A 27,108-nucleotide genomic window follows, 5' to 3' on the forward strand; every position below is an offset into this window, starting at 1 on the left:
ATATCTTATTTGTTCTTATCTACCCAGGACCTAGCATAGAACCTGGGACGTGCTAAGCGAATAATATTGGATGAATTGAAATCTTCCAAATTTTCCCTTGACTTCCCATGTGGTGGTGGGAAAACTGGGCTGAGAGCCAGGTCGCTAACAACATCTCTTCTCCCGAACTTTCCTCCTCACTGTCAATTCATATTATTATCCACGCCTAGCCCCATGCTTATTTATTATTATTATTTATTAAGTACACAGGAAATACTTAATAAATGCTTATTAAATACAGGGTATTCCCTAAAATGTTTGTTTCGTCTTGACTGCGATTATTCTCATTTCTTCCCTAAGGGATATTTGTGTGTATATATGTGTGTGTGTTTGTGTGTTCATATGTGGTGGGGGAATAACTTAACAAGGGCAAGCTCTCTAAACTGTGGAAGACAAAGGAAATCTTTCAAAATTTGGGCCTTGGCTCACAAACACTCTTCCCACGGTCTGCTAGAGATCTCTCTGGGAATTTGCTGGCCATCTCACAATATTCATCTACTCCATTTGGCCAGAGACTTGTCAGTGGGGCGGGGAATTATTGTTTTTAGAGTAGTGAATGAAAGATATTCCACTTTGGCAAACAATTGCGGTCCTAAAATATTTGCATTTTATTGATTGATTGAGACGGGGTCTCGCTCTGTCACCCCGGCTGAAGTGCAGTGGCACAATCACAGCTCACTGCAGCCTTGACCTGCTGGGCTTAAGCGATCTTCCCACCTCAGCCACCAGAGTAGCTGTGACTACAGGTGCCTGCCATCATGCCTGGTTAATTAAAATTTTTGTTTTTCGTAGAGACAAGGTCTCACTATGTTGCCCAGGCTGGCCTCGAACTCCTGGGCTCAAGAGATCCCCCGGCCTCAGCCTTCCAAAGAACTAGGATTACAAGCGTGAGCCACTGCACCCAGCCTTGAGTTTTATTTTTGTACATAAGCCCAGTAATTGCCCAATAGATCCATGATAAGTTAGAGATAAAATGATGCTACAGTATTTAACAAAAGGAGCTTGGAAAGAATCTTCATTAATTAGAACTTTAGTATTTCTTTTCAAGCACACAGAATTTTCTTCATTGGTGGTTTTAAAGGTCAGAATCTGGGCATTCATGTTCCAAAATGGTGAGTAACTTTAAAAAAATAAGTGATTTAATCAATTTGGTGATTTTTTTCCCCTTTATTGAAAATGACTTTTCAACTGGCTGATTTTTCCCTTGTTTTTAAATTGGAGCCTAGCACAGTGGCTCACACCTGAAATCCCAGCACTTTGGGAGGCTGAGGTCAGAGGATGGCTTAAGCCCAGGAGGTTGAGGTTGCAGTGAGCCAAGATCGTGCCACTGCACTCCAGCCTGGGCAACAGAATGAGAGCTTTTCTCAACAAACAAACAAATGAACAAGCAAAACCCAAAAACCATAACACCAAAAAAGAATTACCTTATGATCCAGCAATACCACATCTGGGTATATATCCAAAGAAATTGAAATCAGAATGTTGAAGAGATATCTGCACTCCCACATTCATTTCAGCATTATTCACAATAGCCAAAATAAGGCAGTAACCTAAATGTGGATCAGTGGATAAATAGTACACACACACATGCACACACACACACACACACACACACACACACACACACACTGGAATATTATACAGCCTTTAAAAAGAAAGATCTTCTGTCATTCATAACAACATGGATAGAGAACATTATGCTAAGTGAAATAAGCCAGGCACAAAAAGAAAAACACTGTATGATCTCACTTATAAGTGGAATCTAAAAAAAGTTGATTTTGGCCAGCCATGGTGGCTCACACCTGTAATGCCAGCACTTTGGGAGGCTGAAGTCAGAGGATCTCTTGAGCCCAGGAGTTTGAGACCACCCTGGGCAATATGGCAGAACCCTGTCTCTACAAAAAATACAAGAATTATCAGGGGTAGTGGAATGCACCTGTAGTCCCAGCTATGCAGGAGGCTGAGATGGGAGGATTGCTTGAACCCAGGAGGTCAAGGCTGCAGTGAGCCGTGACTGTGCCACTGCACCCCAGCCTGGGCAATAGAGTGAGACCCTGTCATTGGGGTGGGGGGAAGTAGATTTTTCACTGACTTTTAATTATTTATTTATTTATTTATTTATTTTGAGCTGGAGTCTCACTGTGTCGCCCAGGCTGGAGTGCAGTGGTGTGATCTCGGCTCACTGCAACCCCGCCTCCCAGGTTCAAGTGATTCTCCTGCCTCAGCCTCCCAAGTAGAGTAGCTGGGACTACAGGTGTGTGCCACCACGCCCAGCTAATTTTTGTATTTTTAGTAGAGATGGAGTTTCACTATGTTGGCCGGTCTGGTCTCAAACTCCTGACGTCAAGTGATCCATCCACCTGCCTCAGCCTCCCGAAGTGCTGAGATTACAGATGTGAGCCACCATACCCAGCCTAATTACTTATTTTTAATTCTTCTTCTTCTTATTATTTTTGAGAGGGAGTCTCGCTCTGTCACCCAGGCTGGAGTACAGTGGTGCAATCTCGGCTCACTGTAACCTTTGCCTCCCGGGTTCAAGCGATTCTCCTGCCTCAGCCTCCCAAGTAGCCGAGATTACAGGCGTCTGCCATCACACCTGGCTAAATTTTGTATTTTAGTAGAGATGAGGTTTCACCATGTTGGCCAGGCTGGTCTCGAACTTCTGACCTCAAGTGATCCACCCACCTTGGCCTCCCAGAGTGCTGAGATTACAGGCGTGAGCCACCGCACCTGGTCTTGTTTTTATTTTTAATTTTATTTCTTTTTGAGACAGAGTTTCACTCTTGTTGCCCAGGCTGGAGTGCAGTGGTGCAATGTCGGCTCACTGCAACCTCCTCCTTACAGGTTCAAGCGATTCTCCTCCCTTGGCCTCTCAAGTAGCTGGGATTACAGGTGCCCACCACCATGCCTGGCTAATTTTTGTATTTTAGTAGAGATGGGGTTTCACCATGTTGACCAGGCTGGTCTCGAGCTCCTGACCTCAAGTGATCTGCCCAGCTCAGCCTCCCAAAGTGCTGGGATTACAGGCGTGAGCCACCATGCCCGGCGTTATTTTTATTGAGATTTTTTTTTAGACAGGGTCTCATTCTGTCCCCAGACTCTGTTTCATAGAAACAGAGAGGGCTGGGGGGTGGTAAAAGGGAAGATGTTGATCAAAGGGTGCAAAATCTCAGTAAGACTGTAGGAATAGGCTTTAGTGATCTATTGCACTGCATGGTAACCACAGTTAATAAAAATGTGTATTTCAAAATCGCCAAAAGAATAAATTCTTAACATTCTTGCCACAAAAAATGATTAGTTGGTGAGGTGATGGATATGTTAATTAATTTGATTGACCCTTTGTGCAATGTATACATAGACCAAAACATCATATTGTACCCCATAAATATATACAATTATTGTTAATGAAAAATAATTAATTAAAAAAATTTAAGGCTGGGTGTGGTGGCTCATGCCTGTAATCCAGCACTTTGGGAGGCCAAGGTGGGCGGATCACCTGAGGTCGGGAGTTCGAGACCAGCCTGACCAACATGGAGAAACCACATCTCTAGTAAAAATACAAAATTAGCGGGACATGGTGGCACATGCCTGTAATCCCGGCTACTTGGGAGGCTGAGGCAGGAGAATCGCTTGAACCTGGGAGGCAGAGGTTGTGGTGAGCCGAGATTGTGCCATTGCACTCCAGCCTGGGCAACAAGAGCGAAACTCTGTCTCAAAAAATAAACAAATAAATAAATAAATAAATTTAAAGGTGGAATCTGAGGCATAGAAAGGTTAAGCAACTTGCCATGGTCAACAGCTAGTATGTGGCATAGCCAGAATATGGATATAGTCAAGCTGACTCCAAAGAATGTGCTCTTAACTAGTACACAACAGTATATTGCCTCCCGATGGTATATATCCAATATAGGTTCTTCCACAAAGAAAAAATTTTGAGCTCATAAACATTTTGAGGTTTAAAAATCAAAACAATTGAACCCATAGAGATAGAGAGTAGAAGGATGGTTACCAGAGGCTGGGAAGGGGAGTGGGGGGATTAAGGGGAGATAAGCATGGTTAACGAGTACAAAAAAGAGTTTGAATGAGTAATGCCTTGTGTTTGACAGCACAACAGGGTGATTGTAGTCAATAATAATTTAATTGTACATTTAAAAACAGCTAAAAGAGGCCAGGCACAGTGGTTCACACCTGTAATCCCAGCATTTTGGGAGGCCAAGGTGGGCGGATCACCTGAGGTCAGGCGTTCGAGACCAGCCAGGCCAACATGGTGAAACCCCATCTCTACTAAAAATACAAAAATTAGCCAGGCATGGTGGCTGGCACCTGTAGTCCCAGCTACTCAGGAGGCTGTGGCACGAGAATCGCTTGAACCCGGGAGGTGGAGGTTGCAGTGAGCCGAGATCGCGCCACTGCACTCCAGCCTACAGAGCAAGACTCTGTCTCAAAAAACCAAACCAAACCAAACCAAACCAACTAAAACGTTATAATCGGATTGTTTGCAACACAAAGGATAAATGCTTAAGGGGCTGGATACCCCCATTTACTCTGATGTGAATATAACACATTGCATGCCTGTATCAAAACATCTCATGTACCCCATAAATATATAAACCTACTATGTACCCATAAAAATTAAAAATAAAAAATTATCGGCCAGGTGTGGTGGCTCATGCCTGTAATCCTAGCACTTTGGGAGGCCGAGGCAGGCAGACTGCTTGAGCCCAGGAGTTCAAGACCAGCCTGGGCAACATGCTGAGACCTTAGCTCTACAAAAAAAAAAGTTGGCTGGGTGTGGTGGTGCATGCCTGTAGTCCCAGCTACTTGGGAGGCTGAGGTGGGAGGATCACTTGGCCTGCAGATGGAGGGTGCAGTGAGCCAAGCTTATGCCACTGCACTCCAGCCTGGGGGACAGAGTGACCCTGTCTAAAAAAAAATCATAACAAAAATAAATAAATTATTAAAAAATTTGGCCGGGCGCAGTGGCTCATGCCTCTAATCCCAGCACTTTGGGAGGCCGAGGTGGGCTGATCACCTGAGGTCGGGAGCTCAAGACCAGCCTGACCAACGTGGAGAAACCCCGTCTCTACTAAAAATACAAAATTAGCCGGGCATGGTGGCGCATGCCTATAATCCTAGCTACTAAGAAGGCTGAGGCAGGAAAATTGCTTGAACCCAGGAGGCAGAGGTTCCGGTGAGCAGAGATCGCGCCATTGCACTCCAGCCTGGGCAACAAGAGCGATACTCCATCTAAAAAAAAAAAAAAAAAAAAAAAATTATTAAAAAAATTTTGAACTTTTTACATTAGAAAAGAACATACATGAAATTAAAAGCAAAGGACAGACTATGAAAACATTTGTAACACCTGACATGACGGACAAAGGGGTTAGGATATAACACCATAGTTACTGAGTCAGTAGGCTTTGGAGCTGGCAGACTCCCATCCTAATCTCCACCACTTAACCACTTACCCTGGGCAAGTAATTTAATTCCTCGTTGCTCTAGGTTTCTCATCTGGAAAAGGGCATAATAATAGTACTTACTTCACAGAGTTGTTGAAAAGATAAAACAAGACAGTAAATGTATGTTACTTAGCACAGTGCTTTGCTAAGAGGATGATCAGCAACTACCAAGCTTTTATTATTTTAGTACCATGCAAAGGTTGCTACAAATCAATAAGAAAAATACAATGAAAACAACAGAAAAATGGACAAAAATACATGAAGGGTAGTTCATAAAGAAGAAAAATAATGGCTCCATATAGTAAACAAAGCAATGAAAATAAAACATAACAAATTTACCATTTTCCAGCACACTGAATTGACAAAAAACATTTTTAAGTGTTAAAGCTCAAGGGTCGTGAGAGTTTAGGAAATAGACACTAGAAGGAATGAAAATTGATTTATCCTTCTTACAGGGCAGTTTCGCAGTTTGATGAAGTGATTTTAAGAAGTTATTCTAGGGAAATAAATAGATATTGCAATGGTATATGCAGAGGATGTTTATTGCAACATCTGTAGTTTTTAGCGTTGAAAATTTGTGAACAATCTTAATGTCCATCTGTAGAGGTTTTAAAATAAATACAAATTATGAAAGTTCCTTATAATGTAATACAATTGCCGCCTATAAAAATAATGGTCGGCCGGGCGCAGTGGCTCACGCCTATAATTTCAGCACTTTGGGAGGCCGAGGCAGACAGATCACATGAGGTTAGGAGTTCGAGACCAGCCTGGCCAACATGGTGAAGCCCCGTCTACTAAAATACAAAAATTAGCTGGGCATGGTGGCAGGCGCCTATAATGCCAGCTACTCGGGAGGCTGGGGCAGGAGAATTGTTTGAACCCGGGAGGCGGAGGTTGCAGTGAGCCGAGATTGCACCACTGCACTCCAGCCTGGGCGACAGTGACACTCTGTATAAATAATAATAATAATAATAATAATAATAATAATAATAATAATAATGGTTAAAATGAGTGTCCCCTTGGCCCAGTCATCATCATTTCCTGCTTTGATTAATCCCTGCCACCTGTCTCCTTCTCAACCCATTCTCTACACAGCCACCAACGCAAATATAGTTACGTCACTTTCTTGCTTAAAGCCCTCAGGGCTGCTCATTCTAAAATCCTAAAACTGGCCTTATAAGACTGGAGTCTCATTTCTCTCTTTCCTTTACACTCCAGCAACACAGTATCAACAGGCTTCTCAGTTGGCCTTTGTGCTGAGTTACATGCCTTAGGAATTTCGCATTTCATTGAGCTGCATTGGTTAGAACGATCCTGTTTTGTCCCCTAACAATTTTCACTTCTTTGTAGCTTTTACAAAAATGTTAAGTGTTGTTTATGCAACTCTTTGTTTATATATGTCTCTCCCATTAGAGTTTAAATCCCATGAGGGTAAAAATTATCACTGCTTTAGCCACGATTTTATCCATTCACCTAGTGCAGTGCCTGACCTAGGTGCTTGATGCATATTAGTTTATTGAATGAATCAATGAATGGTTAAATGAAATGCAGGCTACAAAATATACAGTGTGAGTAAAAGAGGGACTAAAGAGTTCATGTGACCATACCAGGCACAGAAACTGGCTACTTCCTGTAGGTGCACGTGGCCCGGGCCCTTTCCTGAGGGGAGAGAAGGGAGAGGTGCACCTCTGACCTGGGAAGAGCAGAGCTGAGTTGGAGTGGTGGCCTTGGGGGTTTCCGTACCTTCTGCTTCCTGGAAGGGAAGGGGGTTCACCACCCAAGGTGCAGGGGGACAGGGGAGGCAGTGGCAGCCGAGAGACTGAGCTATCAAGTTCCGTGTTTTGGGATAGGTCTCAGGGTGCACACAGTGCAGGCACAGATCAACCTCTTGCACTGTGTTTCCCAACTAGGGCAGCGTCAGGGTGTGCCCTAGAGGACAAGAAGGGGAAGAGTTGCCAGGGCGAGACTCCGCGCAAGCCGCTTCTCTGGGCAATCAGCCACCACAAGGTCTCACATTGTACCTGGACTCTGAGATGACTGGGACCCTGGGGCTGTGCTTGAGGGCGTGACTGGCCACTGTGGGGGTGTAGGGGGACTGTTCACACACAGGGTTCTCCCTGATATTCCTTTTCTTTTTTTTGATACAGGGTCTCATTCTGTTGCCCAGGCTGAAGTGCAGTGGCATGATCTTGGCTCACTGCAACCTCCACCTCCCGGGCTCAAGCGATCCTCCCACCTTGGTCTCCCAACTAACTGGCACCACAGACACGCACCACCAAGCCCTGCTCATTTTCGTATTTTTAATAGAGACAGGGTTTCACCATGTTGGCCAGGTTGGTCTCAAACTCCTGGGCTCAAGTGATCCGCCCACCTCAGCCTCCCAAAGTGCTGGAATTCCAGGTCTGAGTCATCGTGTCTGGCCCCAGGTGCTTGTTCTTGAAGACTACTCAGGCCTATAATCCTACCACTCTGGGAGGCTGAGGTGGGAGGAATGCAACCTGCTCAACATAGGGAGACCCCCCATCTCTGCAAAAAATTACCCAGAAGCGGTGGCATACTTGTGGTCCCAGCTACTCAGGAGGCTGAGGTGGGAAGATCACTGGAGCCCAGGAGGCCCAGGCTGGAGTGAGCCGTGATTGCACCACTACATGCCAGCCTAAGCAACAGAGACCCAAACAAACAAACCAACCCAAAAAGGACTGCACCGGGTTGGGGGCAGGGTAATAAAGACACTACTTCCTCCACTTCTGTCAACAACCCTGACCTGGCTGGTTTGTCAGCCCTCCCAAGTCTCTGTCTTCTATGATGTCAAATTCTTCTGCCCACTTGGTTCCAGAAGTGGACTCCCATCCTCCAAATCACCATATCCATGCCAGAAAATGCCAGGCCAGCCTGTTTGCTTGTTTTCCCTTTTCTGGGCAGTGGGGCCCTTACGTCTCTGCTCAGCCCCAGATGTGTAACTGTGCAGTTTGTCACTGAGAAGCCTCTACTTGCACTTCACATCCATCTTCTTGGCTCTGAGCAGGGCACTAAAGTCGATTTCTCCTTGTGATCCCTGTGCCTAAGCCCAGGGCCCAATAAACACATTCTGAAGGAATGAATTCGTCCATTTATTCAACTTTCCAGTATGCAAGAACTTCTTTTCACGGAGTGTCACGGAGGCCCTGAGGGAGGAATGGGAAACTGGGGCAGGGGTGTGCATAGCTCCAGGAACAGGTTTAAGGTCTAGGCTTTAGAGTTGGGGAAAGGGGAGCGATTACAGATTTCAAAAAGGCCATAACTGGCCTTAACCTGTGCAAAATCTTGGGGGTGAAAGGGCAGACAGGGAGTCAGGCTGGAAATGACGAAGTGAGGAATATGGGGAGGTCGTGGTAGTAAAGAGTTCACATTGAGTGGATGTGGGTTCTGAGTCAGGGAAGGTGGTGGCACTTTGTGTGTTGAGACTGGGTTGGAAGAAGAGAGCCACCACATCTCTGGTATGGAGGGAGAGGAGGAAAAGAGCAGTATGTGAGGGCAGGCGCTCAGCTACTGCTTCCTTCTTGAAGCAGGTGACCAAGGAGTTTGGCTATCACTCCCCGTCCATCCCAGGCTCCCTGCTTGGGGAGGGGCCTCCACCAACCTCCAGTGTTTTATGTTTTTAGCTGTGAGTCATGGCTGAAGAAAGCCAGAGAGAAAATAGGAGAAAAAAGGTGGAGCTGAAAATGGAGGCAAAGTCCATGGCTTGGGGACCTAGATGGCCCCCTTCAAGTCGCTCAGGCCTGGCAGCTTGTGCTGGGCTTGTGGAAGATTCCCTCTTAAGAGGTGAAATACCTCGGGAAGCAAAAGCCCCAGCACGGGTAGGGCTTGTGGACCTGCGGGGCTGGGCCACTAGTGTTCACCTGACTACGTCAGCTGCCCCTACTCCAGCTGCACACAGAAGCGGGGCACACGGGGATTTGCTGAGCATGTCAGCCAAACCAGGGCAGGGAAGGTGTCTTTGCCCTGGGCAAGGCCAAGAGGGACACGTGCAGTCCTGCTGGTCCCACAGCCGGCAGCACGCCTCACTCCTCCCAAGGGCTCATGTCAGTGTCGATGGCCACGCAGTTGTAGGCTGCATAGCGGAGCTTCTCCTCGCATACCTTGGCACTGTGGGAATGGGGACTTGGTCAGGTCCCTCCAACGCTACCAGGGGTGATGGGGTCCCCTGGGCCCCAAATCGAGCCTAGGAAAAAACCCACCTGGCATAGTGTGGCAGGAAGAGGGTGCTGGAGCAGGTGGAAGACTCGGGCAGCGCGTCTGTGGTCTCGTAGCTGGGGGCATTGAAGGACCACAGGTCAGGAAGATGTGTTGGGGCACATGTATGTGTGTGGGGAGGGAGGACAGAAGGCGGCCATGGCACCTTCGGGCCTCCCTCCAGCACTCACCCCAGCTTGTCTGGGTAGATGTAGATCCGAGCTGGCAGGCGACTGCGGCCTGTGACAAAGCGCAGGAAGCGGCTCCGATCCTCTGGAGGGAGAAGGAAATCGGTGCCCGCGTGGATGGTGAGGGAGGGTCTACAACTTCTACCCTGCCTCTGCAACTCAGCAGCAGAGTCCAAACCCAGGTGTCACCCTGCCCTCCTCCACTGACCATTGGTGAAGTTGTTCAGTGCCTCCCAGAAATACTGCACCCGTGAGTCAGATGGCTCGAAGTCCTCAAATCGGGCTGGTAGAGACAAGGCCAGCATTCATTCTTGGGTCTCGTCTTGCCCAGTCCTTGAGCCCCAACCCCTGTGCTATGCTGTGCTGCCCTGCCCTGCCTTGCCTTGGGGAACTCACTGAGCTTGCGCAGAGCATCCACAGTGACCTCTGGATCCCCACACACTTTCTTCTCCAACTCTTGCCAGGTCAGCAAGTCCAGCACAGCCTGTGGCACCACCTTCAGCAGACCTGCCTGCATAGCTGCCACCTGGGGAGTGGGTAAAAGGCTTGGCTGGGGAAGAGGGCACACCTCCCGCCTTACACTGGGGGGCATCACTGTAGCCTCTTAGCAGCAGAAAGGTGGCATCGAGGAATGGTGGGGGCCAGAGTTCTTGGAGTATTGGTGGCTTACAGGCTGCGTTCTGGGTCCCAGGAGCTGGGGCTCAGGTGGGGCCAAAGCTCTCTGTTCTACTGGCCTCTGGGTACTACCTGCTCCTTGCTCTCCTCTAGCCGTGCCTTCTGGACCAGCTGGATGAAACGAGAACGGTCCCCATATCCCACGACGATGCCTGCACCCCCAGGGATCAGCTCCACCACCTGTTGGTCACTCAGTACAGTGGTGAATGTTAGTTCCTTCCCAAACTTGAACTCAAACGTCTCCTTGTCCATTCCTTCCATCACTTCCAGGAGCTTCACCTAGGGGTTGGAGAGAGGCAGGGAGGTAACCTTTTCACTGTGGAGACAGTCCCTGTCTTTCCACAAGATGCTCACAGGGAAGCAGAGACAGCCAGGCAAGGCAGTCCCCGTGGAGGCAGCAGGGAATGAGGGTGTCAGTACAAGAGCTGTAAAAGCATCAAGACAACACCCAACCAGCCTTGGGGGCCAGAGGAAGCATCCTGTGGAAAACGGCGTCTCAGCTGAGACCCAAATGATGGCTGGGCCATAAGGGAAGTTAGGAGAGAGAACATCTTGGAGAAAGCTGGAAAGAGCAAAAGGCCTAAGGAAACTGGCTGTAGCCTGAATGTGAACCAAGTGGCTGGAGATACAGGGTTCACGTAAGGCCTTTACAGATTCTGCATTCTATCCTAAGCCCAGGGCCGAGCCATCAATGAGCTTAAATAAGGAGAGTGAAATGAATTACTCTGGCTGCATGGAGACCAAATGGGTAAGAACAGAGACAGGGACACCAGTTTTTTAGTAAGTGATTAGCTAAGGAGGAAAGGTGTCCTCAACCAGGCAGGGAGACAGTAGTGAGATAGAAAAAGCAGACAGATTACAGAGGAAGACTCAAGAATGTGGCGGCGAGGAAGAAGGGGTGAAGGAGGGCCCTGTGGGCTTTGGGATGGGGAGGAGTGGGACATGGTGCCCTTCTGAGGCAGGAACCCTAGAGGGGAGTAGTCTTCGGAGAAGATAAAGAATACACTGAGCCTGAGATGCCATCTTGCGGCAAACGTCGAGGGTACAGATACATATATGGCCCCAGGCTTAGGAGAGGCTGGGGCTAGAGGTCAGGATTTTAGGGGTCACGAGTCTACAGACAGTAGTTGAAGCCATGGGAGTGGATGGATTGGAGAGGGATCTTGTGTGTGGTGAAAGAACAAGGTACAGAACAGCCTTAGAGATGACCAATCTTTAGGGGCTGGGCAGAGGAAACACTGGTTCTGGGTCCTACTCACCAGCACAGAGTCCACAGCTGGGAAGTCCTTGCTCCAGCTCACCTCTTCACCAGAAAGCTGCTTCCACACAAAACCAGGCAGGGCCAGGACCTGTGTGACAAACACTCCCCACTGTCTTCTCACCCTGAGCTGCCCAGGTTTGGCTGGCCTTTCCTTCCAGGGGCCAGGGCTGATCCAATGGGGGCGTGGATAAGGCTACTCACCAGGAACTCCTTACCCCGAAGGGCAGCCCCCATCAGCTGTCCGATCCATTCATACTTGGCAAAGTCTCGGCAGGAGGGGTTGGGCACATACATGTCCCGAGCCTCACCAGTGCCATTGCCCTGCCCCAGAGACAGAGCTGTGAGCGTGGCATGAGATACACCCTATTTTCCTGGCCCAAAAACTTCCCTGAACATTTTCCACCGGGAACATTTTCCACTAAATGATCCCTTCAAATGCACAGTGGCTCCTCCTCTCCCTGTCTGCCAAGAGGTTGCCCTGAGCAACTCAGTCCCTCCTCTGCCCTATTTCTATTTTTTTTTTTTTTGAGACAGAGTCTCACTGTGTCACCCAAACTGGAGTGCAGTGGTGTGATCTTGGCTCACTGCAACCTCCGCCTCCTGGGTTCAAGTGAGTCGCCTGCCTCAGCCTCCCAAGTAGCTGGGACTACAGGCGTGTGCCACCATGCCTGGCCCCCTCCTCTGCCCCCTTTCTAGCTCAATCTGGCACCTGGGAGGTTTGCAGAGATGGAAATGGAGATTACCTGGTTGGCTGTGCGTACAAAGAAGGGCAGGGGCACGGGGGTATCCGCTGAGCTAGGGCACAGCTCTTCTGACATATCTGCCAGGCTGTCCCGGAAACCACCCCCTGAAATGACAGATGCCCTCAGCTGGGCACTCAAGAGCCCAGCTCCCATAATGGGGTAATGAATAGGACTCCCATCATCATGAGCTGGTAAGAAGCCTCTACCACTTTGATAGGGCAACAAGGAGGACCCTTGAGATCCTCCCTCAGGGCCTCACCTTGGTCAATGATGCCTTCTGCAATAAATTTACACTCCCACCACTGGTCATAGCGCATGGGCCACCTGCAAAAAACGTGGGCAGATTTGTCATCATGTGGGGCCAGGTGTAGCACAATTCATCAGCTCGTAGACCACCTGGGAAAAGCAGTCATGGCGAGGGGTGCCTTGAGCAGGTGTGTGTGTGTGTGTGTGTGTGTGGTGTGTTTGCACGCAAACGGGTGTCCCCAGTAAGTCCCTCACTCTCATGCCATACCTGTAGTCCAGGGGCTTTTCGTATTTGTCAGAGGGCTTGAGACCTTCATATACCTGGGGGCAAGGAGGAAGGGAGTCACAGGAAAGCAAGACCTGGCCCCATACGTGCCCCAAGAACCTGTGCAGGTCCCTCTTGGCCCTTGACTGATCCTATCTCAGTCTGACCCTGGGTGGTGCAGACCTGGGTGAAGACTGCATTCTTGCAGGCAGGGTCTCGAGAGGGGCAGGCGCGGTGTTCCATGGCAAGACGCCGGTTGATGTATAGGCGCGGCATGAAGCTGGGCTTGCTGCTCTCTGAGTCACGCAGGCACTGAGCCACCAGGCCGGGCCGCTGGCGGGACAGCAGTAGGAACTGCTTCACTTGCTAGTGAGGAGAGGTGGCCAGAGCAGGAATGAGCGGGCAGTCAGCGTCTGTCCAGGCCCTGGAACTTTCCTCTCTGCCTGTATCCAATTCCACCATTTCAGTCCAAGTCTAGTCCATCCCTGTCCTTGTCTCCAGTCCCTTCCTTAGTTCAGCCACCAGGGAGGGCTTTCTAAAACAAAAAAATCTAATACTGTCATTACCTTCCTCACCTTTCCAACAGCTCCACTACCCGGGGACAAAGTCCTTGCTTCACAGCCTGGCCCACAGGGCCCTCTGCAACCAGGACCTGCCTCCTGCCCACATCCTTCCACCCTCATTCCTCTGTCATACTCACACCTACCAGCACACTTTTCTCAAGTCATCTTGAGCTGCTGGTAACTCCCTGTACGTACCTTTCATGCAACCTGTCCTGCCTGTGCTGTCAACAGCCCTTGGGTATTCCACACACTCTGGAATACCAAGGAGGCTGGGGAACAGCCTCCCAAACACTAAATCTGGACCATTTGTTCTGGCTTTCTTCCTATGTTCCCAGACCCAGCAAACGTCTTGCCCTAGAGTAAGTTTTAGGAACTCTGCTAAGGAATGAACAACTATGTGAGCAGGAAGGGGAAATGCCAAGACCAGCACTGGGTGGGTCGGCTCACCTTAATCTCACTGAAGGTGCCCAGTGTGTGGTCCCAGGCAGGTACCAGGTGGTGCAGGACACTATCGAGGATCTTGATGAATCTGGCATGGGTAGATAAAGATTGACTGCAGCCGGAGTTTGGCATACATGTAAGACCCCCAACTCCCCAACATAAAGGGACAGGAACAGGCAGGACCTGGGGGCTTCTCTGACCCTTGAACAGCTTATACCATGAGACCTTGGGAACCTCCTCCATGCGGACACACAAGGCTCAATGTTGGGGGAAGGGAAGGGCCCATAGGTCCAGGACCACAGCCACCTCTGCAGGAGGACAGCTCTGCGGTACAGTACTTCGGGGTCGGTGCCTTCCAGGCGTGGATATCGCACCAGACTAGTTGGCTGGAACAGGTCTGCATTCAACCCTAGTTCCCGCTGTCTAGACGACTTGATCTTGACCCCTCGGAGACGAACATCAATCCCATCATCTGGGGGAAGAGGTCAGAGTGAGGTCATTTATGGCACCTGCTGCCTCCTTGGCCCTCAGACCTGGGAATGGCTCCTTGAACGCTCAGCCTTTTGTCACCGTTAGCCCCTAGAAACTCGGGACCTTCAGGATCACCTTCTATCACCTGATTCTGATTGATCTACTCCTGCTGATTCCTCTTTCACTAGAATGCTGGGATGCCTGAGGGTCCCAACTCAGTTCCTCTTCCAGGTGAGCCCAACCACCTGTATGGCTTCAAGGCAGGCCTATACCTGGCACATCCCAGCTGGCTCAGGCCCCAAAGCTCCAAATCCTGGAGTTAGTTCAGCATCACCTTCACCCTAACTCCAAGCCCATCCTCTTCTCTCCACACTCACTGTCTGTTTGCCCCCATCTCCACGCCGGGTTCTCTTTCCCTCCTTATAGCCTTAAGCCTCACCTCGGCACTCCACGATGCGGATCTCGATGATCGGGAGGTGGACGGTCATGTCCTCCAGGACACAGACATCCCCGATCAGGGTCCTGAGGAGATGAGTGTGAGGCACTTCAGATACCTCCTGCCTCAGGCCTTCAGAGACTGCTAGAATCTCACTCAAACTTAGGCTTTCAAGCTGGGCTAGGCTTGGAACATGCCCTACTTCCCTCCCCAGGCCAGCGTGCTCACTCGTCAATGCTCACGTCACTCAGCTTCTTCAGGTTGTCCCCTTCGCCCCCATAGACCACCACCCGCTTTGGCATAAAGTTGTCATCTGTGGTATCCACTGTGAGTAGCAGCTTCCTGAAGGGTCAGAATGTGAATATGAGTCTTTGTGAACCCACAGGGACATGGCTCACCCACACTGTCCTGCCCAGAGCCTACTTACTTGACAATGGTGCCCTTCTTCATGGTAAGCCGTACCCAGTGCTGGCACTGGGACCCATCGCTCTCCCAGTAGGTATCGGCATTGCTGTCTGTCAGGCAGGACACGTTGAACTCCTCCTGGGGAGGGGCAGAGAGGTGGAGTCAGCAGTTACCCTCCCTCCCTGCGCTGGGCTTGTGCCCTGGGCCAGGAGCACCAGAGAGAAAGCATAGTGAAGCTGGGCTAACGGGCAACTGGTATGGGATAGGAGGCCGCTGGGTATGTAGGGGTCTTATAGACTTCCAAGATGGGGAGCTGAACCGAGTGTGGCCCGTGGGGACCCTGTTTTGGTCCTGGCCTGCAGGTGGGGGTTCTTTCTGGATCTAGCCTTGAGGGGTGTGACTATATCTTGCCTGGGGTGGGAGGAGCCCCAGCACCCACCGTGTAGGAGGAAACGTCTATGCTCTCCACATACTGCTTCACGCTACCCAGGTTCTCATCCTCCTTGCCCAGGTGGTCATACAAGAAGTGGATCAGGTCCTCGTCGCACTCGTAGGTCCATGTCGGGGGTACATAGCTAAGCAACCCCAAGCCCCTAATTAGACTGGGCCCAGAAGCAGAGCTCCGTCCTCCCCACCTCATTCCAGCTCACTCACAGTAGCCTTTGTACAGCTTCTGCGTATGCCTCTGCCGGCTGAGGTCTCGATCCCAGGCGATGTGAGTACGTCAGGTCCACCACCTGTTCCCACCTGTGGGCACAGAGTAGGGAGTGGGATGGGGAGGCATCAGCGGGCAGCAGGACACTACCTCCATGCCGTGTAGCCTTCTCCAGGGCTGACGCCCCGCCCGAGCCCCCTTCACGTCCCGCCCCTTCCTGTTCTTAACCCTGCCTCCGCTCCAGTATCCCACCCACCCCAGGGCTGTGGCTGAAGTGTTCCCAAGCCCCCCTGGCCCGGCCTTCTGACAGCAAGCCCCCCGCTCCTTCAAGTGCAGGACCTGAGCACCGGCCGATAATCCACGCCAAAGAGCTGCTGCTGCCGCTGGAGGTGGTTGGGAGTGTCGATGGGTACCAGGCGGGCTCCGCCCTCCGCTGGGCGGCACACCAGCAGCCAGCCTTCCTGCAGCCCGCAGTCGCCCAGGTGCTCTGCCAGCTGCTCCTGCCGGGACGCGCAGGATGGGGACAGCCGTCAGGGAATTGCCCAGCTGCCTGTCCTGACCAGCCCAGGGCAAAGGCCACCGAACGCAATGCCAACTCAATATAGGGGAGGAAAGGGAAACAGCCAGAGGTTTCTCTGGCCCCGGGGGTCTTTTACCGGGTCCTGGGCAGGGAAGAGCGCACCTTTGTCAGCTTCACCCAGAGCCCGTGGCCGTTGCACAGCTCCTCGCCCGTGGTGCGCACGCAGGCGCCGCGCCGGAGCTCGATGCTGTCGCGGGCGGCGCGGAGGGGCCCGGAGCCGGTACCAGGGGCTGGGCCTGCGGCGCCCACACGCAGCCCCAGGCCCTCTGCCTCCCACACGGGCAGGAGCACGCGCGACGGTCCCGCTGGGTCCTTGTAAAGCTTGTAGAGCACCTCTCGCGGCACGAAAGCCAGCGCTGCCGGCAGCGGCCGCCCGGCGCGGAGGCTCCGCGCTGCCTCTGCCAAGAAGCGCACGCGGCCCAGCAGCTGCCGCGGGGACTCCAGCACCGCGCCCGGGCCAGGACCCGCCATGGCGAAGTGGGGGAGGTGAGCGCCTAGGGGCGACCCTGCCCGGCTGGCTCGACAGCCGACAGAGCTTCCCACCACGCCCTGCCCCGCCTTTGGGCAGTCTTCGCCGTATGTTCTGGACTAAGCGCACCCCAGCTCTCACCGTATTGCACTGTGTACCCCTACACTCAACCATATTACCTACCTCTGTGCCACCCTAACCCAGCCGACGAAACCCAAGATTGGTGATTGCTACCTGATCAATCTCTCTCTCTCCATTTCCTTGCAACTACCATTTTATCTCTACTGTTACTACCCTCAGTCAAGTCACCATTCTAGCTAGCCTGGATCATTGCCAACAGTCATTTTTCTGGTTCTTCGTCCTGCTGTTTTTCCTCCCACTCCCAACGAATCTGCTGGACTCCCTATCTTATGGGTGGTGTGACTAAAATGTTTGAGACAATGGCCCCTTCCCCTGCCACTGACAGGAGTCTTGAGTCATTAGGGTTGATTCTGTTTGTCACTCCTAATCCCAAGGACACTGGTGATCATATTCATTTTAATGTGATTGCTGATTTCTGTTTCCCCAGTCTTGTAGCTCCTTTAAGGCCGGGGCTGTCTTGAGCAGAGCTAACCTCTGCACCTACTGTAGGTCCAGGCTATAGTATGGACCTGGCTGGATAAGACTGTTGGAATCATGAGTGGGACTTGCGCCAAGCCTCCGGATACCCAGACCGTCAGATGAGAACAAATTCCTCATGTCACCGTAAGATATAGTTACAGCGGAATTTTCTTTTGGGCCTTTGTTTTTGCGTCGCTATAGCGGACTTTACGGTGAAAAAAGGTAGGGGTCCTACGGGCAGCAGCCAGGGCAGCCCTGGAGCTGTCGCTGGAGTCCGATCATGTGATCTTCAACATGGCGACGCCCTGGGTTCCCTACAGAAAGGGGCGGAGCCTGGACTGGAGGGGGCAGGCTCAAATTCAGGTTAAATTGCTGATTGAGCTTGCAGTTACAGACAGCTGACCATGGAAGCGAACGGGTTGGGGTGAGTTCTCCAGAGCACGCGGTGTGGCTAGCCGGGCTTCTAATTTGAGTCTTCCAACTCAAGACTCTATCCCTGTACTCCTCTTTCCCCACCCTGGAGATCTCCCAACCTGAACTCCGTTAGCTGGGATCCTGAATCCTAAAACCATGGATTTTTGAGACGTTCATCCCAGGGGCCTTAATTCAAGGGATGCCTCAGGATTTCCAACCAGGATCTCTATTCTGGGACCATCAACTCTGATCCCTCTTTATCGCCCAGCCGGGGGATTCTCAGCCCCTGAACCAGCCCAGTGACATTCCTGTTTCTGAGACTCACTAGTCCGAAGACCCCCAAACTATCCTTACTGGGCCTTCATTCCCTCCCCCCAGTCCCTCTAGTTGCTTCGATTTTGGAAGAGTAGAGACTAAGTGCAGGGAAGAGGCCCCAGGGCGGGCCCTTCTGGAGTTGGTGCACCACCTGATAGGCAGAGAGGAGGCGGAACGGGCGGAAAGCCAGGGTTTGGGAGCTGGCCTGGAGGAGGTAGATAGCGGTCCTGGACTGAATCGGCCTTATGAACCCGCGCTTTCCCCAGCCTCCAGCCTAGCATACTGACACCTACCCCCACCCCAACCTGATTGCCAGACCTCAGGGTTTTCCGGAGCTGAAGAATGACACATTCCTGCGAGCAGCCTGGGGAGAGGAAACAGACTACACTCCCGTTTGGTGCATGCGCCAGGCAGGCCGTTATTTACCAGGTAAGAGTCAGGGCCTGGAAATCTAGATAAAACTCCGCAGGGCGAAAAGTTTTCAAGGGCAGGGGAGGGCTCTGGATGGCCTCAAGGCTGAGCCCCGTCTTCCCTCTGTATGCAGAGTTTAGGGAAACCCGGGCTGCCCAGGACTTTTTCAGCACGTGTCGCTCACCTGAGGCCTGCTGTGAACTGACTCTGCAGGTGAGGGGTCCACAAAAGAGGGAAAGATTTATGCCTTCAGTCTGCCACCTAGCAACCTGTCTCCTGTTTCCTACAGCCACTGCGTCGCTTCCCTCTGGATGCTGCCATCATTTTCTCCGACATCCTTGTTGTACCCCAGGTACCCACTCAAACCTGATCCTGGAATATAATCCAAGGACCCCTTGAAAATCCTCCTATCAGTCCAGTCAAGGTTTACAATAAGCACTTATCCTAACTGGATCGAGGGAAAAACTAAGGTTGAAAGAGATGGAGTTTGGCAGAGTTTTATTCTCCTTTTCCTTCCTCCTGGAATGAGCTGAACAGAACCTTTCCTCCTGGATTCCATTTTGGGAACCCAGATGTTTTCTCCCCCTCCAGGCACTGGGCATGGAGGTGACCATGGTACCTGGCAAAGGACCCAGCTTCCCAGAGCCATTAAGAGAAGAGCAGGACCTAGAACGCCTACGGGATCCAGAAGTGGTAGCCTCTGAGCTAGGCTATGTGTTCCAAGCCATCACCCTTACCCGACAACGACTGGCTGGACGTGTGCCGCTGATTGGCTTTGCTGGTGCCCCAGTAATGTGGGACAGCGCAGGGACTGGGGGCGCGGGGAGATCACTCTGGCAGGTCTGTGGTAGACAAAGGAAGGGTCAGTCTGGCTTCTGTGACACCATCTTTCTATCCTTCTGTAGTGGACCCTGATGACATACATGGTTGAGGGTGGTGGCTCAAGCACCATGGCTCAGGCCAAGCGCTGGCTCTATCAGAGACCTCAGGCTAGTCACCAGCTGCTTCACATCCTCACTGATGCTCTGGTCCCATATCTGGTAGGACAGGTGGCGGCTGGTGCCCAGGTGAGTCCTGAGAGAGAGAGAAATAGGCTGGGATTTGGTCTGTAAGGACCTGAACTAAACCTGAGAGGGCAGGGGTCTTAACGCCAGGGATGAAAGAACCTTGGCCTCCAGTGATCTAGCTGAGCAGCCAAGCCCATCCTGACACTGGCAGTGGGGCTTAATGCTCTGTTTTCAGACACCAAAGTTAGTGCTGGGATCTGAGGAAAGTAATTTTTTTTTTTTTTAATTACTGGGTTTATAGGGTCAGGCAGTATCAGGGATTGAAGTCATTTAGGGAAAATTGAGGTGGATTTTGTATGTGGGGGGAACTTCCTCTTTGTGTGTTACATATTTCTCTTCACTATACCCTAACTAGGCATTGCAGCTGTTTGAGTCCCATGCAGGGCATCTTGGCCCACAGCTCTTCAACAAGTTTGCACTGCCCTACATCCGTGATGTGGCCAAGCAAGTGAAGGCCAGGTTGCGGGAGGCAGGCCTGGCACCAGTGCCCATGGTGAGGATTGGGATGGGTTGAGTCAAAGTGGGCCTGTGGAGCTTTCAGGCTAAGTCCTGCATGGACTGGAGTGACCACTGGAGGGCAGCAGAAGTACAGTCAAGAAAGATTAGTGGTTGTAGCAAGGCCCTCCGTAGCCTGAGATCTGCTTTTTTCCAGATCATCTTTGCTAAGGATGGGCATTTTGCCCTGGAGGAGCTGGCCCAAGCTGGCTATGAGGTGGTTGGGCTTGACTGGACAGTGGCCCCAAAGAAAGCCCGGTAAGCCATGGAAGGGTGAGGCCTTGAGGTTGAGGTGGGGGTGTTGGCGGGGGGAGCTGCCATGTATACCATTACCAGAACGTGGCACTGGCTTTGCTTCCAGGGAGTGTGTGGGGAAGACGGTGACATTGCAGGGCAACCTGGACCCCTGTGCCTTGTACGCATCTGAGGTAACAGCCAGGGCCCCTCTGTGTGTCTGTTACTGTGCACTCCTGTGGCTGTGGTTGTATTATTCTGTGTGCACTTGTTTTTTATGTCTGTCTGTCCTTTTCTTCTACCCTGTATGTACAACATAAGCCCTAGGAAGATCGGACTTTTTGTTGCTGTTGTTCATTTGTGTTTATGCTTCATGCCTGGGTCCATATTAGGGATCTGATAAATTTTATTGAATGACTGAATAACACTGAGTAGAAGCATGCCTACATATGCGTTTGTCACTAGTATATAGTCCCTCAGGAGGAGATCGGGCAGCTGGTGAAGCAGATGCTGGATGACTTTGGGCCACATCGCTACATTGCCAACCTGGGCCATGGGCTTTATCCTGACATGGACCCAGAACATGTGGGCGCCTTTGTGGATGCTGTGCATAAACACTCACGTCTGCTTCGACAGAACTGAGTGTATACCTTTACCCTCAAGTACCACTAACACAGATGATTGATCATTTCCAGGACAATAAAAGTTTCAGAGGTGAACTATTGTGTAGTTTTGTTTGTGAAAGATTTGTGCCCATATCCTCAGTTCTTCTTAGCCTCTGCTCCTTCCGTGGGAACCCTCTCTATATCCTCTTCACAAGTCATGGGGGATAGGTATCAGTGAACATGTACTATAGCACTTAAGGATTCTCACTCCCATCTTACTCTCAGATACCTAAGTCCCAGATACATGGGGTAGGGTAGAGCTTTCCTAGCAGTTCAGGTTGTCACATTTGCAGAAAAACGGGTGGGGTCCTCACAGCATACAAAGGCCAAATTGATAGGGCTTTATGTCTGGGGAGGAAGGGAAGTATACATCAAAAAGGGGCATAGAAGGGGTTAGAACACTTCAGAGAGACATGGGGAAGAAGATGGGAGTCTAGGTGAGCAGGGAGAAGCTGAGGGACCCTCAGCTTTGACACCAAAATATATGGAGGACATCAAAGCTCAGAGCTAGGTTGCTTAGGATTGGAGCTTGAGACAAGTCCATCATCACCAAGGCAAGAAGTCCTCGGAAACCAAAAGACCCTCTGGCAACTCAAGGTTGCCTGATATTCTTTTCTGAGCATCCCCTTTAATTTTCTCAAGATCTTGGTGTTTCCGCCCTTCCTGGTGGTAGCTGCTTCCCAGGACAAGGCTCTGAGGTATCTCTAAGCCCTGGGGAAGGGTCTGGTATGGCAAGAAATTCTTTTTATCTGTCATTCTGCATCTCCCTGGACCACTAGGCACCCACTGTGCTGTAGGCTGAACCAGCTCCCTGGCCCAGCCAGGGCAATGCAGAAAGGAGAGATGGGTTTCATTTAATGAGAGAACACAATTTCTGCTTTTAGAAAAATGATCTTTTATGTGATCCATGATTTATTCATAGAAAAGCACTGTGAATTCACACACTTGCTAAAAAAGGGCAACTGTGATACAGAAATGAGAGTGGCTTCTCTCTTTTTTTTAACCAACCCATTGGGCTGAGACATAGGGGCCCTTGGCTGGACAGTAAGACTTGAGTAGCCACAAACGGCAAATACAACTTCTTGGTCAGTTTGGAGTAAAAAAGGTGACAGTTTGTCAAAGAAAGAAAAAGTAAAGCAGATGGAGAAGTTCTTAGTTCACATTCTAGCTATACCACCCCTTCCCTATCAAACCCCACCCCCCAACTCAGGAACTAAGACATGAAACAGTAAACACCAAGACACTGGTTCCAACTGACTCTTCTGAATGCCCTTGCTACCTCCTATAACAATTCCAGGCCGAGCACAGGGGTCAGGAAGGTAGCAGGAACATGATTCACTGTGGAGGTCAGCCAGGGCTAAGAGGGCTGCCCACTAGGGCTAGAAATTAGGAATGGAGAGGCTAAGTGCAGACCAGCCCTAGCCTCCAAGTCAGCGAGCAATGAGACTGTGACAAAAGCAGGCAAGGAAGCTTGAGGTAGAAAGGCAGGGGAAGAAAGCAAGTATGGGGCTAGACGAGAACTGTGGAGCTAAAGCAGCCAATCTGATGGCAGAGGGAGACTGGTGCTTAGAAGTTTGTTTGGTGAGAGAATGAATAGAGGAGACACAGAGATGGGGAACAAACGTTTAGCTGGTGAGAGAGATTTAAGAGGAATGGGAAAGAGAAATCTGGCAAAAACAAAGGACACATTGATGCAGATCCTCAAATATGAATACACAGACATCCCTACATGTAGATATACGCTCAGTTACACATATAAAGACATGGATGCATGGATAACAAGCATACACACGGATACAAACATGTTGATACACATGCACTCGTGTACCCAGATATACACACTAAACATGCACAAACATGAGTGCATTTGCACAAAGATGTGCATCCTCACATGTACGCAAAATGTGTATATCCTCATGTAGAAACTCACAGTCCAGTGTGCACATATTCACACAGGTACACTGCCATAGAGCTGACACATACATATAAATATATATGTGCACATACAGACAGGCATGCACAGATGTATCTATGCACATAGACACATACTTAGCCATAAAGATACACACACACGATTATAGATGAAACCACACACTCTCTAACACAAAGGTGACCACACTAGATGAATATTATGAAATCTCAGCGGCTTCCCAGACCTTCACATTCTCCCTGCACTTGTTTCTCAGGCGTTCAGCAGGCTCCTGAAGAGGCTGTGTGAGGCAGGAGCTTCAATGTCCTCATAATTTTGTGAGGCAAAAGTCTTAAGTCCAGTCCTGGCCTCTGTCCCTCACCACTGGGCTATAAATGCCCTGTCTGTAGGCGGGGGATTCTGCATAGACTAGACTTGGGTTGATTCTAACTGGCCATTTTTCTCCTTGGCACCCTCACTCTTCCACTGCTACCAGCAAACACTCTGCAAGGGAAACCTGAGAAATGGTTGTGAGTCTCCTCAGAAAATAAGCATATCCTCCTACCCACAGCTACTTCAAGTGCCCATCCAATCAGAAGCAGAATTATAAATACTTACAAGTTTACAATAATTAGCAACACATATAGTATTTACAGTCCCATAAATGTGTCTGTTTCTCTGGTTAAGCAATCCCTGAGATGGAACAGTGTTCTGTGTTTGCCAAGGGAGACAGGGCCAATGCTCAGGACACGCAGGATATAGGGGCATGAGGTGGCATGTTGTGGGGTTTCTGGTCGATCTGCAGGGCCCAGCTCCTCCATGAACAGTAGGCTGTAGTCAGAAGCTTGCCAAGGTAGGCATATCGACTAGAGTTGGACTTTCCCCATCCTTAGCCCTGTGGTCCTTTGGCCTCAGCCACAGATGCTCAGAGTTCTCTCAGGGTGGACAAATGTTTCAGTGCCCTTGGCCTGACCTGATACTACCTGGGAACCCAGGCTTCTCTGGCGGTGAGCTATCTGCTCTCTCAGCCAAAGCGCTCTCGCACCAGCAGCATCAACTTTTTCTTGCCTTTGTAGATCTGTTTGAGGTTGTCGATGAACTGGGCAAACTGCAGGTGGCCATCCTGGGGCAGCAGGAAGGTCTCCCGAGCCTTGCTTAGAAACTCAATGAACTCTCCATAGTGGCGAGGGCTGATGTGTGTTAGGCGTGAGTGTGTAGTGTTGATATAGGCATTGATGGTGGCATCCAGCAACTGGCGCAATGGAGCTTTGTCAGTGGACATGAGCTTTCCAGAGCTGCGGCGGCCTGGGATGCCGGCCAGGCCAGGTGCAGTCACTGTGCAGCGTCGTAAGATGTCTGAAAGCACTGTGGCACAGTGCACACTCTTCACCACCAAGGGGATGAGAGCTGCCAGCTCATTCTTGCCTAGAGAGTGGCTGAGAGCACAAGCCCAGAGCACATCATTGATGGCTGGGTGAGTATCCTGGTTGTAGGCCAGGTTAAGATGGCTCATGGCCAATGAGGCCAGCTTGAAGGCACGTAGCGGGTAGCCACGGAGCTCCATGTAGCGGGCGATGGTGAACAGCTGTGAATGGGTCATACCACCAGCAGCAGCATCAATGGCAATCTGGTAGGCTGCCTCAAAGGCAATGTGGTCTTTCTCACAGAGTGTAAGGGCTGACAGGGCACAGCTCTGTGGATCCTTCATAGCACACTGTAGGGCCAGTGTGCGAGCACAGCTAGCCAGTTCCTCCCGCTGTGGATAGTCAAGACTGAGGCGCAGGATAGTGGTGTGGGATACGGCTGTGGCAGCTACGATACTAGTAGCCTCAGTAGGGGTGAAGAGTGTGTACCAGCTCTGCAAGATGCTCACCAGGGCCCGCACACCTGTCAGGGAGAGCCTGAGCTCAGCCGTGGCCATCTGGGTCCTGATTCAGGTCTACCCAGATTACCATTTGGGGTTTGAACTTGGCCTGCAGAGGTGAGTTCTCCCTCCTCAGCAACCTTGAGATGATATGAGGCAAACCAGGGCAAGGGGAGCATCTCAGATGGCCAGACCCTGTTTGGGGTCTCTTCCTATCCCTTCTTTCCCCAGGTCAGAGGGTTGAAGGTTTCTGCAGGTGCTCTTAGCCCCTCACAAGGATGGGACAGTAGAGCCTGGGGTTTGCTTGCCCTGAGGCATGGGTTGCAGATCTGCCAGGGGTTCTACCTGAAGTGGGGCCTCTCAGGGTAGAGTCTTGTGCTGGGGCTTTGGGCTTTAGAAAGGGTCCTGAGCCTCTAAGTTGTCTGGAGTTTTTCACAAGAATGCACAGGGACGGGGACCAAACCACTGGGCCCACTACCTCCCAAGGGAGCACTTGAGTAGCAACTGAAAATTCATTCTCTTAGACATGTCTCTGATGAGAGGATCAAGTGCTACTGAATCAGGATATGGTTCAGGCAGTGAGGACAGGGCTTGGGCTGGCTGAACAGAGGCCACCTTCTCCTACCAGCAGCCCCATCCTTTCTTAGGCCATCTCCTGATGGGCCTAAGATCTCATAGGAATATGAGAGCTCTAAGGATTGATTGTCCTGTCCCAAGAAGGGCCTAGAAACTCCTTTCCCCTGGGGGTAGAGGGAGGTGAGAGACTCACCCACTTCTGTAGCACAGGTCACCAACCATCGTACCATCTCCCTGCGTCTCCAGTTAAGGGTTGATAGGGTCATCCGCATCACCTGGGCACAAAAGAGGCCTTTCCAGTGGGCTATGCCTAACTGTTGTGACCTCTCCCTCCCCTTACCATTCATTTATGCGACAAATATTTTCTGGTGCTTTAAACAGTGGTCTCTCCCCTGATAAACATAAAATACAGTTACTTTCTTTCCCAGCCCTCCCACCAACCAGATAGGAAGCTTCTCTGATGATCTGCAGCAAAGTCCTTATTATCATACCTTGCTTGACTTGTAGAAATGGGGAGGTAGAGAGAAGATAGGGACCCCATGAAGCCTAAAGATGTTATCTTGCTTCTGGCCTTAACTTAAAAGTGGAGCCCAATTTATGAAATCCTCGCCTTTTCCCTAGCCTAGAACTTGTGTTCTGGGCACAAAGAAAGAGCCAGACTTGGCCTATGCCCAGTCTCCCAGAGATCTTATCTTCTGCCATTTGTCACTAGGTCAGAGGTCTAAACTGGGGATGGCCTACTCTTCCTCCATACCTGTAACCCAAGTTCCAGGGCAACGTTGAGCAGGGTGCTGTCAGCACTACTGTCAGTGGGAGTGGCAATCTTGAATGCATCTTGGGCCAGTTTGAAAATGAGGGAGGAAGAATGAATGTGCTTCTGTATTGCTTCTAGAATTGTTCGGAGTCTCAAAGCGTCTCCTATAGGTGCCAAGAGAAGGGGCAGGGTCTATTTTAAAGTTTTACTAAACAGTCAGCTGATTGCAACAGATACTCATTGAAATGGCTGCTATCAATTCATTGAATCCTTCTGAACGCTACCGCCCCTTCTGGGTTATCGAGCTGTCTCCACTAATCACATTTGAGGCTCCTTCCTTCCCCAGACCCCCACGTGAATCCTATTCTCTCCACCTTTTCATCTGTCTCTACCTAATACCCTCTACCCTCAGGATCTTTTTACTTTTTTTGGAGACAGAGTCTCGCTCTGTTGCCCAGGCTGGAGTGCAGTGGCTTGATCTCGGCTCACTGCAAGCTCTGCCTCCCGGGTTCACACCATTCTCCTGCCTCAGCCTCCTGAGTAGCTGGGACTACGGGCACCCGCCACCACGCCTGGCTAATTTTTTGTATTTTTAGTAGAGACGGGTTTTCACTGTGTTAGCCAGGATGGTCTCGATCTCCCGACCCTGTGATCTACTGCGCCTGGCAACCCTCAGGATCTTTAGGTACCAGAAAT

General features: G+C 50.7%; 3 protein-coding genes across 6 annotated transcripts in view; 1 reads left to right on the top strand and 2 right to left on the bottom strand.

Moving 5' to 3' along the window:
• Positions 1 to 8,589: 8,589 nt before the first annotated feature.
• On the bottom strand, positions 8,590 to 17,524 carry HECTD3 (HECT domain E3 ubiquitin protein ligase 3). 2 transcript variants are annotated; one of them, XM_030823775.1, is made up of 21 exons: positions 16,742 to 17,524; positions 16,399 to 16,559; positions 16,059 to 16,151; positions 15,844 to 15,979; positions 15,427 to 15,542; positions 15,228 to 15,341; positions 15,003 to 15,085; positions 14,399 to 14,564; positions 14,099 to 14,180; positions 13,272 to 13,454; positions 13,092 to 13,144; positions 12,837 to 12,901; positions 12,578 to 12,681; positions 12,036 to 12,155; positions 11,833 to 11,922; positions 10,646 to 10,852; positions 10,295 to 10,424; positions 10,107 to 10,181; positions 9,902 to 9,983; positions 9,716 to 9,787; positions 8,590 to 9,623 (listed from the first exon to the last, which is right to left on the bottom strand). In XM_030823775.1, exons 1-21 carry the CDS (start codon positions 17,108 to 17,110, stop codon positions 9,539 to 9,541), a joined length of 2,586 nt encoding a protein of 861 aa, XP_030679635.1. In that variant the 5' UTR covers positions 17,111 to 17,524; the 3' UTR covers positions 8,590 to 9,538. The 2 variants fall into 2 exon arrangements, with proteins under 2 accessions (XP_030679635.1, XP_030679634.1); XM_030823774.1 differs by lacking the exon at positions 15,844 to 15,979.
• Positions 17,525 to 17,982: 458 nt separating this feature from the next.
• Positions 17,983 to 21,363, top strand: UROD (uroporphyrinogen decarboxylase). Its single transcript, XM_003278649.4, has 10 exons — positions 17,983 to 18,132; positions 18,754 to 18,866; positions 18,982 to 19,061; positions 19,138 to 19,200; positions 19,440 to 19,637; positions 19,754 to 19,915; positions 20,271 to 20,408; positions 20,568 to 20,668; positions 20,772 to 20,838; positions 21,125 to 21,363. Exons 1-10 carry the CDS (start codon positions 18,113 to 18,115, stop codon positions 21,284 to 21,286), a joined length of 1,104 nt encoding a protein of 367 aa, XP_003278697.3. The 5' UTR covers positions 17,983 to 18,112; the 3' UTR covers positions 21,287 to 21,363.
• An 821-nt stretch (positions 21,364 to 22,184) lies between these two features.
• ZSWIM5 (zinc finger SWIM-type containing 5) overlaps positions 22,185 to 27,108 on the bottom strand; it is a 176,208-nt gene continuing 171,284 nt past the window's right edge. For all 3 annotated transcript variants that reach the window (XM_030823773.1, XM_030823772.1, XM_012511383.2), the window contains 3 exons: positions 26,413 to 26,576; positions 25,852 to 25,933; positions 22,185 to 25,105 (listed from right to left, as the gene is read on the bottom strand). In XM_030823773.1, the coding sequence (XP_030679633.1) occupies positions 24,243 to 25,105; positions 25,852 to 25,933; positions 26,413 to 26,576 (1,109 nt within the window). In that variant the 3' untranslated portion in view covers positions 22,185 to 24,242. The remainder of the gene's footprint in view (positions 25,106 to 25,851; positions 25,934 to 26,412; positions 26,577 to 27,108) is intronic.

The sequence above is a fragment of the Nomascus leucogenys genome, chromosome 12, assembly GCF_006542625.1.
Source record: "Nomascus leucogenys isolate Asia chromosome 12, Asia_NLE_v1, whole genome shotgun sequence".
Lineage (NCBI taxonomy): Eukaryota > Metazoa > Chordata > Mammalia > Primates > Hylobatidae > Nomascus > Nomascus leucogenys.

Excerpts from the sequence above, each read along its gene's own strand:
- HECTD3 (XM_030823774.1), bottom strand. The coding sequence starts at position 17,282 with ATGGTTGAGTGTAGGGGTACACAGTGCAATACGGTGAGAGCTGGGGTG. Across the intron at positions 15,086-15,227 it reads AGTGACGTGAGCATTGACGA|GACCCTGATCGGGGATGTCT; the intron begins GTGAGCACGCTG and ends TCATCTCCTCAG. Across the intron at positions 11,923-12,035 it reads TTCGGGGTAAGGAGTTCCTG|GTCCTGGCCCTGCCTGGTTT; the intron begins GTGAGTAGCCTT and ends TTTGTCACACAG.
- UROD (XM_003278649.4), top strand. The coding sequence starts at position 18,113 with ATGGAAGCGAACGGGTTGGG. Across the intron at positions 18,133-18,753 it reads ATGGAAGCGAACGGGTTGGG|ACCTCAGGGTTTTCCGGAGC; the intron begins GTGAGTTCTCCA and ends CCTGATTGCCAG. Across the intron at positions 19,638-19,753 it reads TTGGCTTTGCTGGTGCCCCA|TGGACCCTGATGACATACAT; the intron begins GTAATGTGGGAC and ends ATCCTTCTGTAG.